At 45.7% G+C, this 19706-nt stretch overlaps 1 protein-coding gene across 2 annotated transcripts in view; it reads right to left on the reverse strand.

Annotated features, from left to right (window-relative positions):
* CLHC1 (clathrin heavy chain linker domain containing 1) overlaps positions 1 to 19706 on the reverse strand; it is a 660301-nt gene that overhangs the window by 153397 nt on the left and 487198 nt on the right. For both annotated transcript variants that reach the window (XM_069608240.1, XM_069608241.1), the window contains one exon: positions 770 to 876. In XM_069608240.1, the coding sequence (XP_069464341.1) occupies positions 770 to 876 (107 nt within the window). The remainder of the gene's footprint in view (positions 1 to 769; positions 877 to 19706) is intronic.

The following is a 19706-nucleotide window of genomic DNA, read 5'->3' on the forward strand; positions in this document are numbered from 1 at the left end:
GGGTTCTGGCGTGATTGCTGCGGGCTGCCTCTCGAGCAAGATCTACTCCCGGCGTTCAGCGTTCGCGTCTGGATCGGATTGGTAGACAGAAGGCCTGATGTTGTGTTTATGGGTTGATCCCCTAACTACTCCCCTCTGTAATGCCCACGCACAGAAGACATTTTTTTAGCCAAAATAGATCTGCCTGTGTACATAACAAAAGAAATAATGTAATTGAATGTGGATAGATTTAACTTTGTTTTATCCAAATGAAAGCTTTATCCTGAACTCTCATACAATTTTTAATCCATGGTGAGTATACGCTCAGGGTAACCAAACATACGGATGGTGATAGGTATGTTTCTAAAAAAAAGTATCCAAGTAAAGAAATGCAGTAGTGAAAACTGAATTTATAAGCCTATTGATCATTCCGCAGTGTAGTAACTGTTGATCTCAGGATTCCCTTATCCCGATAGGGAAGGGAGGGTGTAGAGAATCAATATTGATCAATTGGGGAGTCCGAGGTTCATAAAAAGAACTTTATTGAATGCATAAATTGTGCGCGCCTGATTTGGGGTGTGTGAAATATTCCTGTAAATGTGTTGTCGCCCGATTAAAACATGCTACATCAACATTAGCATTTTTTATTACTTTTATTTAAACCTTTTTTCCTTAGGTTGCAGCATTACACATGATTTAGTACAATAACACATCTGAATGAAATTCCCCCCTCTGGTGCACCCCAACATTTGCATTTTTAGTAGAAAATGTGATTAACTAAGTTGCATACCCTTAAATCGCTCCATTGTGTGCATGTTCCTCAGGATCTCTCGTGGGCAGTTTGCGGCATGAACAGATGCAGATTCATATTGACCCGCTTCAAATAACTCATTAAACCTATGCAAAAAGAAATGACAACACACTACAAATATGACAGACAATATACCATTGTGTACATGCAACATACTTCACAATTATGGTTTTCACAGCATTAAAAAAAAGACAAAATAAAGTGGGGGCATGATGCAATCAACCAATCAATAACAACTTCTACATTGCCACAGTCCCTCTAAAATGCCTCTGGAAGAATTCTGGAAGAGAGCTAAAGGTCCTACTGCCAGACCTAAACATAACATTAACTTGGGGGATGCTGCTGAGCAGCCAAGAAAGATGGCTGCTTTCTCTTGAGGCTCTGTTATTCGGTTTAACAGTCACTTATTGTGCTGTAAATGGTCATGTGTTTACGTGAGTTTATTCCAGCTAAACCTCTTAGCTAGTGGAGAGCCGTGTGCGGGCCAGCTGTTGGCAAATCTCTGGGACATTTGGTGTGGGATTTTTGGAGGGTGTGCCCCTTCTCATCTGTGTAAGACTTGTGCGAGTGTAGCCCTTTTGTTTAGTTGCCGCATGGCCCTCTTCCATCCACAGCGCTTGGCACTGTCACACCGACCACTGATGAGGTGGCGAAGAGCGGATCGCGCATCAAAGAGGGATAGGACTGTGTTGCAATGATTGGGCTAGCTGAGATGGACCTTGCTTGTGTGCTCCCTGTTCCCTTGTTTATCTGCTTCCCTCACCGGGGTCTTCCCCCTATGATTGGAAAGCGCTCTATTGCTTCCTGAAGCTAGGCCTGTGCTAAGTAAATATGCTGATAATAAAAGTGTGCTGTGCTGCCCTGGGGGGCCTGTGCCACTGCCAATGTATGCACCCCTTGCAACGTGTTCAGAGACTTACCTCTGTGAATCTTTTGAATTTGGAAGTCTGTTCAAACCCTTCCTAGTGTTTTACGTTGCTCTGGAAACTTCATACCATGGTCTGTGCGAGTTCCCCAGGCCATGGAGCAGCTGTTGGTATACCATGGGGGCCTGGTACAGAGACGCCTAAGTGAGTAACTATTCTTTATAATGACAAGAGCGAATATGAAAAAAACAAGGCAGTATGGGCGTGTTTAATAAGATGACTTGTAAGTCGTAAATTGAAGGCAACATTACTAATTGTGTTTGTTAACCGAGAACACACAGATCTACATGTTCTTGGCAGTATGTGAATGGGGTTTTCGTCTGCAAATGCTAAATTGCATGACATTGCTGCCAATGCAAGCCAGTGGCGCTCCCAGCCATTTTTTATAGTGGTGGCCAAACTGGAAATCTTGGGGTGGCACACCAAAATAAACACACATAACTGAATGTGCTGGTGGTGGGGGCCAGGGTTTTTCTTCGTGGCACCCCTGATGTAAACTCACCAAAGGCTAATCTCAAGAAAGAAGGAGCTAGGATCTTAGAGGCTGAGAACAGGATTAGCAGTGCAGAAGAATATATTGGTCATTTTAAAATGGCAGTGTCTGTTTTAACTAAAGACATTAAACATGTCAAGGCAAAAAGCGAGGACTTCTAATCACGATCATGTTGTAACAATAATCACATTATTGGAATTGCGAAGAATGCAGTTTAGGGCCCTATAGAAAAATTAGGTGAGGAACTGCTTCTGATAATCTTGGATAGTCCAGCTACGTTGCTCCTCCCTTTGTGGTTGAGCGTGTTCATTGATCAATACACCAACGCTCAAACCAGGAGCGACCCCGTGACCAAATATCACCCACATGTCCAATTACAGACATAAGCTTCGACACATTGTGAGAGAAAAGAGCCAACAGCAGTATGGGTTCAATAGAGTCCAATTGTATCCTGATTTCTTTACAGTGGTGCAAGCAGAACTTAGATCTAATGTTGGAGTTGAAAAGTTACGTGAAAGATCTATTACGTATGCAATGTTATTTCCAGTGAAATTGAGGTTCCAATTCAACAAGACCTACTTTTTTTTACATAGTCTGAAGTAGTTTGTTTATTGAGTCAAATATTCCCCTGCCATCAAATGGATTAAGACCTTGTGAGGGGAAAGATTATGCAGATGCTGATATTGAACGAAGGGTTGGAGAACGGTACTGATTTATTTTGATCAGGCTGATATGGGTCTATTTTGTTTGTTTACTGCTCAGTGTATTAGGAATATTTAAATAATGTATTTTATACATAAGTCTGCTGACAGCCGGAGAAGTACGACGCCTGAAGCTACCCCCATGCAAGGTTGCGCAATACTATAGCAATTAAACCGGATCAGGTGGTAATGGCCTGGGGCACAAGTTATAGGCCCAAGAGCAGCAAATTAAAAAATGCAAAAGAAGGAATAGGACTTCAGAAGACCCATATAAACTCAGAGATTGGGTAAAATGTGTGCGAGTTGCAGCAGCTGGGAGTTGGAGAGTGTTATGCAGAATCATATGTAGTACCCTTTGGGAACACCACACACAATTAAGACTACAAGTGACGGTACAAATTCACCTTTGGTACAAGCCTGTACTACACAGTAAAGTGGTAGCGATGGCTGAGCAGACAGACTTATCTCAAGAGTAAAGTGGGCAGTATCAAAAGGACAGCAGTTACTATGGTTCAAGCAAACACTGACTAAGGTTTCTGAGTAAAATAGTATACATTTATTTACACATAATTTGTAAAACAGATCACTAAAGTAAAGCAGCAGAAAATCCCAATCTTAATATACTACACAACACCCAATGAATTCTGGACAAGTTAAGCTCAAAATGAAGTGTGAGCAAAATGGCACTCCAGTAATTTAAAAGGGAGGGAAAGTCAAGGTTATACAAAATTAAGCAGCACCAACAAGTAAGTAGGCAGGGCAATCAAAAAAAGGCTTACTACAACGAGGATTCAAATCAATAGGCCTGGGCCAATGTCTATGGTTCAGAGTCTTTGCAGAAGATCACACAGTTCAGAGTAGATCGCAGTTTAAGTTTTGCCAAGAGCTCGAAACGAAGTTGGTCGGAAGAAAAGTTACTTAAGAGTAGAGAAGGACAAGCCCTCGAATTGGGGAAAGATTTAAAACACTTTCACTGTGGTCGGACGGAACGAACGACCGGGTTTGAACAGTACCTTAATAGAAGAAGAATGTTGTAGCTGAGGCAGAAGTTACTGGCAGATCCTGCAGGCTCAAGGTTCCTGAAGCGACTGTCGGACTGACATGAAGGAGGAAGACTGGAGGGTCCTGCACTGTCCAGGGAAGAGACCATCAGCAGAGCAAAGCGATGAATAAAAGGTGCTAGCCTTAAAAACCCAAGCAGGGTCCGGTCTTCCTGGCTATCCGGTTCACTGTAGCTGTGCACATCAAATTCGACCAGAGGAAGGAGGTTCAAGGGAAGAAGATTCCTTGCAGATCTTCTCTGTCGTCGAAGTTTGGAGATTCGGACCCACAGCAGGGCTTCACCAGGAGGTTCAGTCGTGATAGTGTCCTCTTCTTTGAGGTTCTCTCGATCCAGTGGCGACTCTGCCTTCCAGTCCCAGACACCTGCTTTTTATGCAGTTTTCCCCCATTCACCCAGCCTGGCTATCAATCAAACAGCAGGGTGGCTGTCCTGGCGGCACAGTCACCTAGCCAATCAAACAGAGTGCAACATAGGTCTCCAAGGAGACCCTGTGCAGGGAGTCTCAAACCCCTCCCTCACATCCTGTCCCCCTCAGACATTCAAGTGCCTAAGGAGGGCTTCTGTGCAGAAGCCCGCCAAAGGACGGCGGTTGAGAGAAGGAGATCTGGAAAGTGCTCCTTTGGTTGATAGACCAAAGGAGCACATTTCTGTCAAAACAGTCAATTAAAAAAACACATCCCATGAATCAGTGTCATTTAACCCTCGAGGTTAACAAACAGACTTTCATGGATGAGGTAAAACATGGTGCAGGGTCCCCAAGTGATATGATATGGCATTTATAACGCGCTTATGCACAAATGTTTCAAGTGCTTTGTGGCCACATACAAACTACTGTCTTGAGAGTGGTGACAATGTTTTTTAATGAGATGTGTGGCTGATTTTCAATAATACAGGTTTGTGCAGCCCACATCCATAACATGAGTCGCAAAGGGAAATTATGGCTCATATGATGTATGTTGTTAAACAGGTAGTGAAATAATGTAACTGGAAACTGGATATCTTTACACTATTGTGGATGAAGAAATGGCTGTCCCTTCATAACATTGCTACAGACAGAAACTTAAACAAGGACATTAGCCTTAACGTCCTGTGGAGAAGAATGTTTGAGATTCAGTCCTTGTCAAAACAGATGTGTTTACAGTAAGACCCTTTCAATTTAGTCATACTGCGAGGGGAATTTTGCCGACTCGAAAACGTTACCACATCAGTCTCCTACTTGTTTCAGACAAGGGATGTTCCTTCGTTTGCATTTTTTGATTGGCTGCCATGATTCTACAATATACAAGGCTTTCACATTTGTCTGACGTGCTGTTCCTCTCGTTTGCACATCTCACTGAGGGTCCTTGGCTCTGAACGGTTATACATGGCCTGGTTACCATGAAGATCATGATCGTGGCCTGAATTGTTTTCAGAGAAATAAGGTGCATGTGTACTTTGAAAGCTGCCCCATGACCACTCGCATATTCTTAAATAGCCTTACCTCAAAAGTTCAGTGGAGAAGAACTGCAAACAAGTACCGTAACAAAACCGGGGAAATGAGACCTGCTCTCAGGAGGGTCTATTGCAGAGTTAGAGAGGAACCGTGCATAGGACTTCCTGACGCCACAAAGGCAGATCACCTATACAAGGAACTGTGCCAGATCAGAAGGATGTGGATACTGTGATGACATTTCCAAATTACATTTATTAAATAATAATCCCTATCTATATGAATAACTAAGGTGCTCATCAGTAAATGTCCAAAATAGCGAAGTCTGCAGTCCAAACTCTAACCCAAACTGACTCTACCACTAATACAATAAACTAAGGTCAGGAGAACGACTCCCTTCTCCTGATGATGTAATGAGCTTCTTTAACTTTCAGGGTTCCTCTCAATATCCAATCTTTAAATAGTCTCTGGTCACCATCCGTACCAAGTCTTGGAATTATCTCACAAAATATTAGATTTTTCCTCTATTTTGATGTACTGTCCTCCATAAGTGCTTTCTTGGACTTTGGTCTGTTCTTGGCTCCAGGCTGTTTGGTCTTCTATATTTTGGCAAGATATTCTCTCCAAGGTGATGTACCTTTTCTGTTTCTTTTATCTCATAGGATTCTCTTGCCTTTACTTCGTAGTATTTTCTGTCACAGATTATACTCTGACATTCTTGCATAACCGGGTCTCATCCCCTCTTCCCCTGGTATCCCAGTTTTAATGACCTCTTTCTAAGGACCACTTGGGATGCTCTTTATCAGACTATTATAGTTAAGTTCTTCAATTCTATATTTTGAGATTCATCAATTTCACTGGGACGACTTCCTTTCGAATTATTATGAATCCCCTGCAGACTCCCGTCCACTCGTTCTCCCAGTTATCTCTGCCCTTACAGGGGAACGTCTCTGGGGTCTGTAGTCACTCTGGAGCATTTTTTCCCTCCCACTTCTTTGCCAGCTCGTTCTCGGCGGCATGCTTCTCTCACTCTGCTCTGTGTCCAGGTATCACTTCTGATACCAGGACAGGTTGCTGCACTCGCAGCTGTGTGGTGTCGGCACTGTGGATGGGGCAGCCTGCCCCCACGAAGGATCCATGTCATGCCACCACCAGAATCCGGGTTCTCTTCCCCTCTGCTTCTTTCTGCCTGCATACGCTGATGCTTCAGTGTCTTGCTCTACTGCAAAGCAGTTGTCATGATGCCTACCTCCAAGGAGCCAGGTCCGACCCAGCAACCCCAGAGGCAGGCATCATTTCCCCCAGGGAAGTGCCAGCGGGCCCAAGCTGGGGCCCTTTGGACACAGTCCTGGCGCCTTAGGCGCCAAGCTCATGTTGGACCCCTGTCCTGGCACCTTAGGCGCCAGGCTCATAAAGCTAGACATGTGTTCAAGTGTTTTAAGGTGCACTTACCTGATGCAGACCATGCTGCTACATCCAGGCCCTCTTGAGGCCTGACTGGAACTACTTTACCTGTGGACCTACTTTCCCCTGGGTGTGGTCGGGGAAGGATACATACCTGATCGGTGGAAGGATACATACCTGGAACTTCTTCTTCCAAAGCTATTTAAACCACGCCCGATCAGCAACTCACGCTTCGCGTTGTTCTGCTCCTCGCAGCTGGACGCTCACCGTGTCAGCTCCTGCATCTGGACTTCAGCCACGCCTGTCAGCATCCTGGGTCACCTGCTAAGAGAGAATTGGAGAGAAAGAAGACCTTACCTGCTAAAGCTGTATCACGGAGACTTCACACCGACAATCCTGAAAGGGAAGACATCATTTTTAAAAGCATTTCGCTTCGATCGCTGCAGCGCTGCATTTCACTCACCTTTCCTGGGCACCTCCATCTTCAGCAGCGATCATCCGGATCCGCAGCCACTTCCCAGAGCCTAGAGAGAAAAAGACAAGAACACAAGGTGAGAGAAGGAAGGGAATAGGAAAAGCTCAGTTTCCTTCTAAGACTTACCTGTTGGGTCATTCCCATTTCATTTCGGGTCCTGCCGCTTCCTGGCATTCCGGACCCCGGCCCCTATGGGGAAAAAAGACAGACATTGAATGAGCGAATGCAAAGACATTACCCGAACGCTCATCCAGAACTTACCTGCCATTTACTGGAACTGCACGTTTCACTTCGGGTCGGCGCCATATCTCCGGCATTCCGAACCCCGGCCCCTAAGGGGAAAAAGACATAAGCGTTAGCGCTTGCTGCAATAAGACAATGAACATTATTATTAAGCTTGAACTTTTGAACTTGCTACAGAACTCTTACAGCGCCTTACCTGAATAGTCAAGCTTATTTGAACTCCCATCAAACCTCAATCCAGTGAAGTAACTGGGTTTCAACGCGCCCCTGCATCAGAAGCAAGATGGAGAACTCATCCTTCCAGACCCTAAGGTGAGACTTCACGGGGAATCGAGGAAGGGTATCGTGGAGGGTTGGAAGGGAGTGGGAGGCTTGAGCATTATTCCGTCAGTAGGTAATACTCCCTTTTCACGCACAGGGGAATATTCCTGCGAGCCAGTGAGTCCATCTTCAGAGTCCTGCGCTTCACCATAGAAGAAGCATCAGCACACGAAGCCAGACCTGCGCCTCCGTGGGAATCAGGTGAGCGTGACAGAACGCGAAGCCTACCCACAATCTCCCACCCGGGCGCTATGGAGACTTCCGAGACAGATCAGCTGGCCCAGCTTTTGGGGGAATTACGGGCAGAAGTGCACTCAGCCCGCCAGGAGACTAACGCTCTCAAAAGAGAACTGATCCTATCCAAGGAAAGAACAGATGACCTGGCCAAAAGGTTACTGCAGGCCCAGGCAGGGCACACTCCTTTACCTAATTCCGGAGATACTTCCACATCAATGGGTTTGAATAACCCGGTACAAATCAATCTACCTGGACACATGCCTTTGGCCCCGCTTGAACGTTTTGCGGGGGATCCCAAGAAATATGCCGTCTTTATGAACCAATGTTGTTTACACTTTCTATGCAGACCCGGGGCCTTCCCTAACGACCAGACCAAGGTAGCCTTTATACTATCTTACGTCAGTGGCAGTGCTGCCGATTGGTCTATTCCATTGGTAAATCAGGATGATCCCATTCTCCAGAATTTTCAGGGTTTCCAGGCCAGCATGGAAAGATTGTTTGCTCGAAACTCTCAAGGACAGGCCCTTGATAACGAACTGCTATCCTTACGACAAGGTAATCAGGATCTTCTGTCCTACGTTGCCACCTTTAATAGACTAGTTGTGGAAACTGGATGGCCAGAAAACAAAAGGATCACATTGTTTCATCGAGGCCTGCGCGGAGAGCTTAAGGATGTTCTAGCTCAGATAGTAGATCCACCCCAGGTCTGCGCAGACTACATAGACTTGGTGGTTCAACTTGATCACAGACTTCAAAATAGAAAAGCAGATCGGTTCAAGTACGAAACCAGAGTACCGATCAAAACCCACACTAACTCCAAGAGTACCGACGTATCCGAACCTATGCAAATCAGCGGTGTTAAAGGACCATTAACACAGAAGGAACGAGAGAGAAGGCGGCAAATGCAACTTTGCCTGTATTGCGGGACTTCCGGTCACTTTCTTTGAAATTGTCCGGTCAAACCACCTAAGAAGGTGGTTGGAGCCACTGATAACGATTTATTGACACCTGATTCGGGAAACGACCTAGCCCCACAAGCGTAGGGGTCCGCTTGCCGAGCTTGAAAACAAACTCTTTGACCTCGCATTTTGTCATGCCAATGGTGCTCGTGGATCCAAAACAGCCTCAGCTGTTTCATGCTATAAAAGCATACATCGACAGTGGAGCTATTGGAAATTACATAGGCCGTGAATTGGCTTCCAGGATTAAGCTCCCTCTCCGCCCGAAAGTAACCCAAGATGTCATTACTACAGTAGATGGAACCGAAATAGCCTCAGGGCCTGTAACGCATTCCACTGTTGAAATGACACTGGTGGGTCAGGATGGACATCGGGAAGCAATCGTGTTTGATGTGATCAAGGCCCCACAATTTCAAGTAATTCTTGGAATTCCTTGGTTAGAAACACATAATCCCAGAATTGACTGGCGAGCAAAGAAGATAAGTTTTCCTGATTGTGAACCAACTTGTTACCCAAGAAATCCAGTTATGGGTCTAGCCTCAGCAACTTCCACCCCTGTACAGCTACCGTCAGAATACCAAGAATTCCAAGACGTTTTTCAGAAGGAACAGGCTAACACGTTACCTCCCCATCGGTCTTATGATTGCCAAATCGATCTGGTACCCAATGCTCAACTACCTTGTAGTAGGATTTATGCTCTTACGGAACCTGAGAACCTACATTTGCGTCAGTATTTAGATCAGTACTTAGCCAATGGTTTTATTCGCCCGTCCAAGTCTCCTGTCTCCTCAGCTCTGTTCTTCGTGCCGAAAAAAGAGGGCGACCTTAGAACATGTATAGACTATCGCGCCCTAAATCAAATAACGTTTAAGAATCGTTATCCTCTGCCGCTGATCCCTGAGCTTAACGACCAGGTGAAAGACGCTTGTGTGTACACCAAGTTAGATCTCCGAGGAGCTTATCACCTGGTGCATATAAAAGAAGGCGACGAATGGAAGACTGCATTCCGCACCAAATTTGGGCTCTTCGAATATCAGGTGATGCCCTTCGGTTTGTGCAATGCACCTGCCGCCTTTCAGTACTTTATGAATGATGTTCTTCGGGAACTTATCGACGTCTGTGTCATTGTTTATATTGACGACATCCTGGTGTACTCCTCTTCAGAATCCGATCACAGAAAACATGTTAGGGCAGTTCTTGAGAAATTGTGCCAGCACAGACTATTTGCAAAGCTCGAAAAATGCGTTTTTCATACCACTGAAGTGGAGTTTCTCGGATTCATCCTGACACCTCAAGGAGTCCGAATGGACTCGCGAAAGGTGGACGCCATCCTCAAATGGCCATCTGCTAGCTCCGTGAAGGGAGTTCAGAGCATGCTCAGCTTCGCCAATTTCTATCGAAGATTCATCCCGGAATTTTCCCGAACAGTCCAACCCATCACAGCTCTCCTAAAGAAAAACAAACGCTTTGAATGGACTCTTGAGGCCGAACAAGCCTTTCAGGACCTGAAAACCAAATTCACCTCTGCACCTATATTGAAGCACCCGCTCCCAGATCTCCCTTACATTGTGGAAACCGACGCATCCAGTTCGGCCATGGGAGCTGTCCTGTCGCAAAGAGACCCAGAAACTAACCAACTACACCCTGTGGCCTTTTGGTCCAGGAAACTTTCTCCTCCTGAAATCAACTACGCAATTACCGACAAAGAGTTACTGGCTATTAAATCTGCTTTCAAGGCTTGGTGTCACTACCTTCTCGGGGCAAGACACACCATCACCGTAATTACGGACCACAGAAATTTACAGTATTTAAAGACGGCCAAGGCTCAATCTTCACGACAACTCCGATGGGCTCTATTCTTTGCGGAATTTGATTTTGTAATTACCTATCGCCCTGGCTGCAAGAATGGTAAAGCGGACGCCTTATCCCGGATTGGCATGGAAGAACCCAATTCGAGTTTAGAACCTGTGCCAATCATACCAGAACAAAGAATCTTAGGCCTAACTTCATTGCAAACTATTGAGGACATCCAAACGCAAGTAAAACAACTTCTAGACTCTTCAGCCTTACTGGAATGGAGTCAAAAGGGTCCTCATTACACCGTCAAGGATGACTTACCCTACTTCCAGGAGCGGTTGTTTCTGCCTAGTAAAGAATTGCAAGAACTTGTTATTGCCCATCATCATGAATCATTAATGGAAGGACACCCGGGTATCGCTGAAACGGAGGAAAAAATCAAACGCCACTTCTGGTGGCCTTCTTGGAGAAAAGACAAAGTCTTTTGTATTGTCTTGCGGAATTTGCGCCCAAAACAAGGGTCAAAAGAAAAGGCCAGCCGGCCTACTCCAACCCTTGGATATTCCACTGGCACCATGGCACACCTTGTCAATGGACTTTATAACTGACCTGCCTCCTTGTGCAGGTTACAACACTATCCTTGTAATTGTGGATCTATTCTCCAAAATGGCCCACTTTATCCCTTTAAAAGGTTTGCCTTCAGCTTCCACCTTGGCCAAGGAATTTCCGGAGAATATAGTTTGCATACATGGTTTCCCTTCCATATTAGTCTCGGATCGTGGAAGTCAATTTATCTCCCATTTTTGGAAGAAGTGTTGCCAACTAGCACAAATAGATGTGCGGCTATCCACCAGCCACCACCCCCAGACCGACGGACAAACCGAGAGAACCAATCAGACTCTCGAGCAATATCTTCGGTGCATGTTACACCAATCCGAGTTAAATTGGAAAGACATCCTTTGGATCGCAGAATATGCCTACAACAATTCAGTGCATTCTGGAACCGGACAAACTCCTTTTTATACTTTGTATGGTCACCATCCTCGGACCTCTGATCTAGATCCACCTCTGACCCTGGAAATGCCCGCAGTAAATCATCTGCATTCCGCAATAACCCAAGCCTTCAAAGAAGCTGCAACTCATTTACAGCAAGCCAAGAAAAAGTATAAAGAAAACGCTGATTTGCACCGAAGTAAAACTCCTCCTTACCAAGTAGGAGATCAGGTATGACTAGCAACAAAACATTTACCCCTCAAGGGCCCGCGAACCTTCAATCCCAGATTCATAGGACCTTATCCCATCAAGGCTATAATCAATCCCGTGGCCTTTAAACTGGATTTACCGTCTAACATGCCGGTGGAAGGATACATACCTGGAACTTCTTCCTACCAAAGCTATTTAAACCACGCCCGATCAGCAACTCACGCTTCGCGTTGTTCTGCTCCTCGCAGCTGGACGCTCACCGTGTCAGCTCCTGCATCTGGACTTCAGCCACGCCTGTCAGCATCCTGGGTCACCTGCTAAGAGAGAATTGGAGAGAAAGAAGACCTTACCTGCTAAAGCTGTATCACGGAGACTTCACACCGACGATCCTGAAAGGGAAGACATCATTTTAAAAGCATTTCGCTTCGATCGCTGCAGCACTGCATTTCACTCACCTTTCCTGGGCACCTCCATCTTCAGCAGCGATCATCCAGATCCGCAGCCACTTCCCAGAGCCTAGAGAGAAAAAGACAAGAACACAAGGCGAGAGAAGGAAGGGAATAGGAAAAGCTCAGTTTCCTTCTAAGACTTACCTGTTGGGTCATTCCCATTTCATTTCGGGTCCTGCCGCTTCCTGGCATTCCGGACCCCGGCCCCTATGGGGAAAAAAGACAAAGACATTGAATGAGCAAATGCAAAGACATTACCCGAACGCTCATCCAGAACTTACCTGTCATTTACTGGAACTGCACGTTTCACTTCGGGTCGGCGCCATATCTCTGGCATTCCGAACCCCGGCCCCTACGGGGAAAAAGACATAAGCGTTAGCGCTTGCTGCAATAAGACAATGAACATTATTATTAAGCTTGAACTTTTGAACTTGCTATAGAACTCTTACAGCGCCTTACCTGAATAGTCAAGCTTATTTGAACTCCCATCAAACCTCAATCCAGTGAAGTAACTGGGTTTCAACGCGCCCCTGCATCAGAAGCAGGATGGAGAACTCATCCTTCCAGACCCTAAGGTGAGACTTCACAGGGAATTGAGGAAGGGTATCGTGGTGGGTTGGAAGGGAGTGGGAGGCTTGAGCATTATTCCGTCAGTAGGTAATACTCCCTTTTCACGCACAGGGGAATATTCCTGCGAGCCAGTGAGTCCATCTTCAGAGTCCTGCGCTTCACCATAGAAGAAGCATCAGCACACGAAGCCAGACCTGCGCCTCCGTGGGAATCAGGTGAGCGTGACAGCAGTTCTGAACTTTGCAGGATCTGCGACTCTGCTCCACCTCAGTCAGGTGTCGCATGTCCAGCAGGCCCCCCCTCAGGCTGTATGCGCCTCTTTTATTCCTCCCTGTTCTGCATGGCCTCTGTTTTCAAATTCCTTGGCAGAGTCAATTTGAGTTTTTTTCTTAAAAGGGACAGATTCTCTGTCTTGAGGATAATGGCATACTTCGTCTTCAGCCAATCTTCTGTTTTGCACATCGGTTCGTCCCATATATGCGATCATGGGGAATGGCTTAGGGAGTTCCTCCACGGAATGGGAGTCCTCGTCCTCAAAGGGGGAGTCTCTCCCAGTGAAGCCCCACTTGCACAGACCCGTAGGGAGGATCTTGCAGAACAGGTTTACCTCCCTACCTCAAAGGCAGAGCCCGCGCCCCTTGTGGAGAATGGCAAATTCCCTAGATTCGTCACAAAACCCATCAGACCTTAGGGGTGACACTGGGGGAGGGGAGGGAGAAAGATCCATTACCCAATCATATGACCAATGGACAACTAGTACACTCGGATAGCCCAATTAAAACCCTACTCACAACGAAACCCCAAGGAAACCCCATCTATAAAATGGGGCATGATTAGCGCGGAGGTGTGGGAGTTTGGAAAAAAGAAGTCAGCAGAACAGTTTGCAGAAAGAGAAAGGAAGAGAGTAGAGATAGGAGAGGAGATGGCAAGCAAAGAGTTGGAGGAAGGAACAAATCAAGAGTCTGGAGAAAAGGAGAGGGCCAGGAAGGCGGAATAGGAGGGAAAAATCTGAAGGAAGGCAAAAGGACTTAAAAGAGGAGGTGGAGAAAAAGCAACAGAGAGAGTAACCATCAAGGGTCTGTAAAATCAATCAGGAAATGGTCAGAAAGATGAATGGCAAAGTCAATGTGGGTGAAGCTGTCAGCCAGCAAGCATTTCTAAGTTCAGGAGGTTAAAAGATCGGTGGACCTGAGCGTAAGATCTGACAGGGGCCAAACTTAAGCAGAAGAGCAGACCCTGGCTTGCCAGGAGTCGTACTTCAAATTTTGGTGGAAAAAAAAAAAATCAGACCATCGGGGAAGCCTGAAAGAGAGATGCAGAATTGCATTTCAGGTTGGGAAGCTGTCCAAACCCATAGAAAGTACATTGCTAGGGCAAGACCCCCAGGGATACTAAACAAGATTTGCTAACCCCAAGAAATTCAAGTCAGAAGGATTTCTGACATTGAGAAACAAAAGACAAGATGTCTTAGTGACACAAATACATCGGAGTCAGCCCAAGCTCAAACTTCTTCATGCAGCGCTTAGCTAAGGGCATAGAATGACTGCAGCCTCAAAATCAACCAAGAACAGATGGGGAAGAGATAGACTGTCGCCAGCAAGCTAAGTGCGTACTGGCCTAGAGGGCCATCCTATGCTAGCAGTCATGAGGACTTCCTGGGACTCATTCAACCAAAGAACTGTGAATGAGAAAATGGCACATTTTGACAGAAGGCCTCATCCAGACTACGAACTGACCTGTCATGTTGTAGAACTTTGGACTCAGGAATCAAGGTCCGACCCAGAACTTCACTCTGCATATTTGAAAGATTGTGCCACATGTTTTGGTTTGAGTTAAACTCTACTCTTCTTATGAAGAATTATGCATTCTTTATTTTCCTTACACCAACCCTTTCCTTTTGTATCTTAATAATCCTTATTTTTTTTAAGCCACCATTCCCATGTGTCAGCTGTGAGGGGTCAGAAATGAAAGCCGGACACAAAGTTGTCATGTTTATTAACTTAAACGGTTTGGGAAAATGCCTCTCTGACCCTGCTCCAAGAGGGATTTCCCGACCTATAACCAAAATCTAACTTTTGTCAGGATGTCAGAAATCAAAAGCCGTGCTTGCGTCCAAACATTCTTTCCTGACGCTCACACTACAAACAAAATAATAAAGTGAGAAGGGAAAATGTCATTAACCTAGTATTTGCAGAAATTGTTCATAAATTAAAAAATATGACAGCTCCAAAATAAACATTCTCCAAGGTAAATAACTTTGGTTCCAGAGGTTGGTTCCCCTTCCCCTGGATTTCTCAATGGGATGGCAATGTATATTGTTCTAACAGTAACAGTTCTTTGTGTCTCCTTGGCCCACAACAATCCAGTTAGGTAAAAAGATGTTTTACCCTAGTAAGTCATTAACACAAGTTCCTTCTTTAACCTAAGTTCCTTCTTTGCAATTTACCTGGTATACTCCCCTGTCATGATGTTTTGTACTTCCAACTGCCTGGTATAGTTCCTTGCCAGGACTTCATAAGCACTGCCAATTGCCTGGCATATATACAGTCTCTCTTTACATTCACAATTGTATATCTTTTCCTTGATTCAGTAGTTCCCATGCTTTCAATGTTCAATTTCAGTTTTCCCCATATCGGCATTCCATGCCCTCATATATAATTAGAGGTTGCATATGTATTCTGCCTTTTTGACTTCCAAATAATCTTATTGTTTTTGTTTCAGTGGCATTACAGAGTTTAAATTGGGTTTGGCGTGGGTGCCGAAACACTCTGGGGTCCCCACTTCGCTTGGGCTGACTCACCGCCTCTGCCTAGCGTCTTCGGTCCCATTCGCGCTTGCGCTGCACAGCTCTGCCGCTTGCCTTCCCCTATGCAGTGCCTTGACGTCTCTCCGCCTTCTCCTGCGACTCTGCTACTGCATGGCTGCTCGCTTTCAGGTCTCAGTGAGGGTAATGCTGCTTCCTCCAGCTGCTGTATGCCCAGGAATCGTCTCGTGGCTCCTGGCGTCTCTGCAGCCCTGCTTGCTCCCGCAACGATTCCTTTCCTCTTTGCCGACAAGCCCCTTGGCTCTGCCACATCGACTTGGGCCTCCAGCTTCCGTCCGCCTTCAAGGTAGATGCAACATCTTCTCCTGAGCTCCTGCTCTTGGTTTGATTTCCATTTTTAAATGTCCAGCGCATAGGTGTTTTCCCAAAACTAGCACACTCATTGAGTTTGAGGCTCCTGCGCTCTGCATCATTTCCTTCACCCTCTTCGTCTCAATATTTCGGTGGTTATGGGAATTGAAGTCCACTGATATCAACAGATGCACAGTACTTGGAGAACCTCGCTCAATGATTCCATATGAGGGATCAGTTCTATATGAAGGGGAATTAGAACGGAAAAAGGTTGTCTTGGAGCTTTTACTTTTCAGACCATGGATAGGAGTTTGGTCTAAAGAATGTTGGGAAAAGGTTTCTCTATTTTTCCAGAAGGGGGATGGAGAGGACAGACACATAGCAATAGGCCATTCGGGTATTGGGTAGCGGGGGTCTTCCTCATGTGCAAAAGGAGGATACCACTATGTCTCATCCAATGAAGTCATGACATCCCCCTGGTAGATGTCTCCTCCCATGTGATCCTCCCTTATATAGCCGCCCCAGGGCCAGGATCAGGTAGTGGCTGCTGTCCCCTGGCCACATGGGGGGAAGTTACCGCCAGGGAATCTGTGATGACTTCATTGAATTCATCACACAGCCTTCTGTGGATTCCATGACTATGACAATTTGCAGTCACCAACATTGATGATGACATCGCTTGTATGTTACCTTTGATTTCTCTACAGGAAATCAAATAAATATAATGGGTAACAGACTATAAAATCACCTTCAACCAATCTTTGTTTGCTTTTAATAAAGCCGTGATTTTGGAGCAAAAGAGCAGGTGTGGAGGGGGTGGGGCAGCTGGATTTTGAGCCCTTGAAGTGATGCAACTAATCACAATGCAGCATTTCTGTACACGTCCACCAGCCCCCCTGCAAGAGGAAAGCATTGTATGTGAAGAAGTCACATGTGAGAAGCCAAGGGATATGCATGTAAGAGACTATACTGGCTGGGGAACAGCGCCAGTTTAGTGATGCTTTCTTTGTTTGTTCGCTCTATTGTTGCTGCGTTTGTATGCAGGTTGCATAAGGCTGTCGTATAGGTGCTGCAGCTCTTTTCATGCTGGCTCTTCCTCCCTGACAGGGGTCTGGCATTGGATTGCGTTAGGGTGTGCTGATGAGTTAAGTTGCTCTCCAGCGGGTGATCGCCTCACATTATTGTGGTTTCTGTGATATTTCTGGAAAACCCTACAGTATAGTTCGATCCTGGTCTCCAAAAAGGCCTGAAGGCCATAGCCTAATCTAGTTTACTCCCTCCAGGACTGTCTGAGGAATCCTTACCCTGATGATGTCCCACGGTATTACATATGACGCCTTCTCCCTTTCTCTTCAGTGGCTCTCTCATTTCCGTGATCATGCCTCTTCTCACACCCGGTTTATCTACTTCTGTCTCACCTTTCTCTTTAAATATCCTGTTCCCATCCTTCCCCACCTCTCTTTCTAGCTCTTTCCTACTACACCCTCCTCTCTCTCTGTCCCACTGACGGTCTCGCACTCCTCCCTTCTTTCTCATGCCACTTCCGCAAGTTCTCCAACCTTCACCCGCTATACCCGTCTTCTCTCTCGTAACACCTCTCTGCTCCATCTGAGTTCACCCTGTACTTCCACGCTCCTGTCCATTACCATTCAATATTGCATACACGCTCACATCAGCCACTCCTCTCTCAAGCTTGCACACACACACACAAACACACACACACACACACACACACACACACACACACACACACACACACACACACACACACAACCCCCCCCCCTATACTCTCTTCCAAATACTTCCAGCAACCCTTCAACACTGCTCCAACTTTTGTCCTCTGCATGGTCTCTCAGTCCACCAACTCTCCTACTGACCTCAACCGAACACACTTCATCCATACTTGTGGGTCTTTCATACCAGTGATTTTCCTGCTTTCTACGTCCTCCACCTATCCATTGGTCCCTACCTGCACCTGACCAATCTATTTGCTATGGTTTCCAGAGGGAATGGGTTACAATGGCAATCAGCAATAACAAATCCCCTTGACTCAGCCTCCTTTTCACCCACAAGCATTTGTGGTGCTTCTGTGGCCTGGTCTAGGATCCATCCCTGAGAAGTCGATGTTCCTGCCGGTAGTCTGGACAGTATCAGAGAAATGTGACTTGTGGCCAGCATCACAGCTTCTACGTGCAGTGTGCTTCCATGCTATTGTGTTTGATTCTGGAAACTGTTTCCTATAATCAACATGAAAGAACTCCTGCCAGAAAAGAGGCTCTGGAAGGTATGTCACGATAGACATTTGTACCAACATTTAAACCATATAAGGCACTGCCAAGGAGCTTAAGGACTGGGCACAGTCCCCTTCCCCCAAACTCCATCATCTCTCCTCTAGGGCAGGAACGGCTCTGGAATAAGCCCTGGTAGGCTTAGCCCAAGTTGGGCGGGGTTCCTGTTCCCCACTGACAGGGTCAAGTCCCTGACCCTGTTGAATCAAGGTGCCAGCTAGACCTGCATACCTTGAAGCAATTCAACCAATAAGTGCTCTAACTATGCTCACTTGCTTTCCTGTAAAACTTGTTCTATTCTCAGAAAGCTTTGATCTGACTTGCACAATCCAAGCAAGTCCCACCTCACTAAATTGACTATTGAAATATGATGGCCCCAAGGGTTAAAATGAACTCAAACCTGATGCTCTCAAATAAGAACAATTGATGACACCTCACTGTTGCCAATCCAGCCGGCGCCAATCTATGTTGTCTCTTCTGTATGTTATTTTACCCTTGCTAAACACCCGTAACAGAACCATTCTGCCCAGGTGTCACCCCTTGTCCTTGTTCTCCCTGTAGTTGTTTTTCCTTTATTCTTTTCTGTAGGAGTGAGTAGTAGCTACCTGTAGGAGACCTGAGTATAGGAGTGCTACGCCTTACTGCACACATATGCATGAACAATGGATAGCCCAAGGGGAGTGGTTTGCCTTGCCAACCAGCAGCAGCTAGGGTATCTTAGACCAAAGTAACCATGCATAGACTTCTTTATTTTTGTTAAAGCGTGGCCCGCTTTTGTTTTATATAACGAAAGAGTGTCCAATACAAAAATACATACACTGAATCTCTATAACACCATTAGGCAACCTGACAGAGTTGCTCCCATCACATAACATTAGTTGACCATTTGTAGAATAATTCGTAACAGGAATGCATAAGGTTCCCCTATGGGCTTAGTGAGTTACATGTGGTAAATACTAAGCACTCATTACATTAGGCATCTCCTGAGAAGGAACGGTTCCACATTTGATAAATATAAACTTTTCCTGTCACAAGTTTCTCTTGAGAATGTACGTTTTCACCTTTGATAGATAAATAACATTTCCTGTCACAGGTATTCCCTGAGAATGAACGCTTTCTCATTTTCTAAATCAATAACTCTGCCTGTCACCAGTTTCTCTTAAGAATGTACGTTTTCACCTCTGATAAATAAATAACATGCTCCTGTCTCAGGTATTCCCTGGGAAGGAACGCTTTCTCATTT

This window comes from Ambystoma mexicanum, chromosome 4q (genome assembly GCF_040938575.1).
Source record: "Ambystoma mexicanum isolate Mex_15411 chromosome 4q, UKY_AmexF1_1, whole genome shotgun sequence".
Lineage (NCBI taxonomy): Eukaryota > Metazoa > Chordata > Amphibia > Caudata > Ambystomatidae > Ambystoma > Ambystoma mexicanum.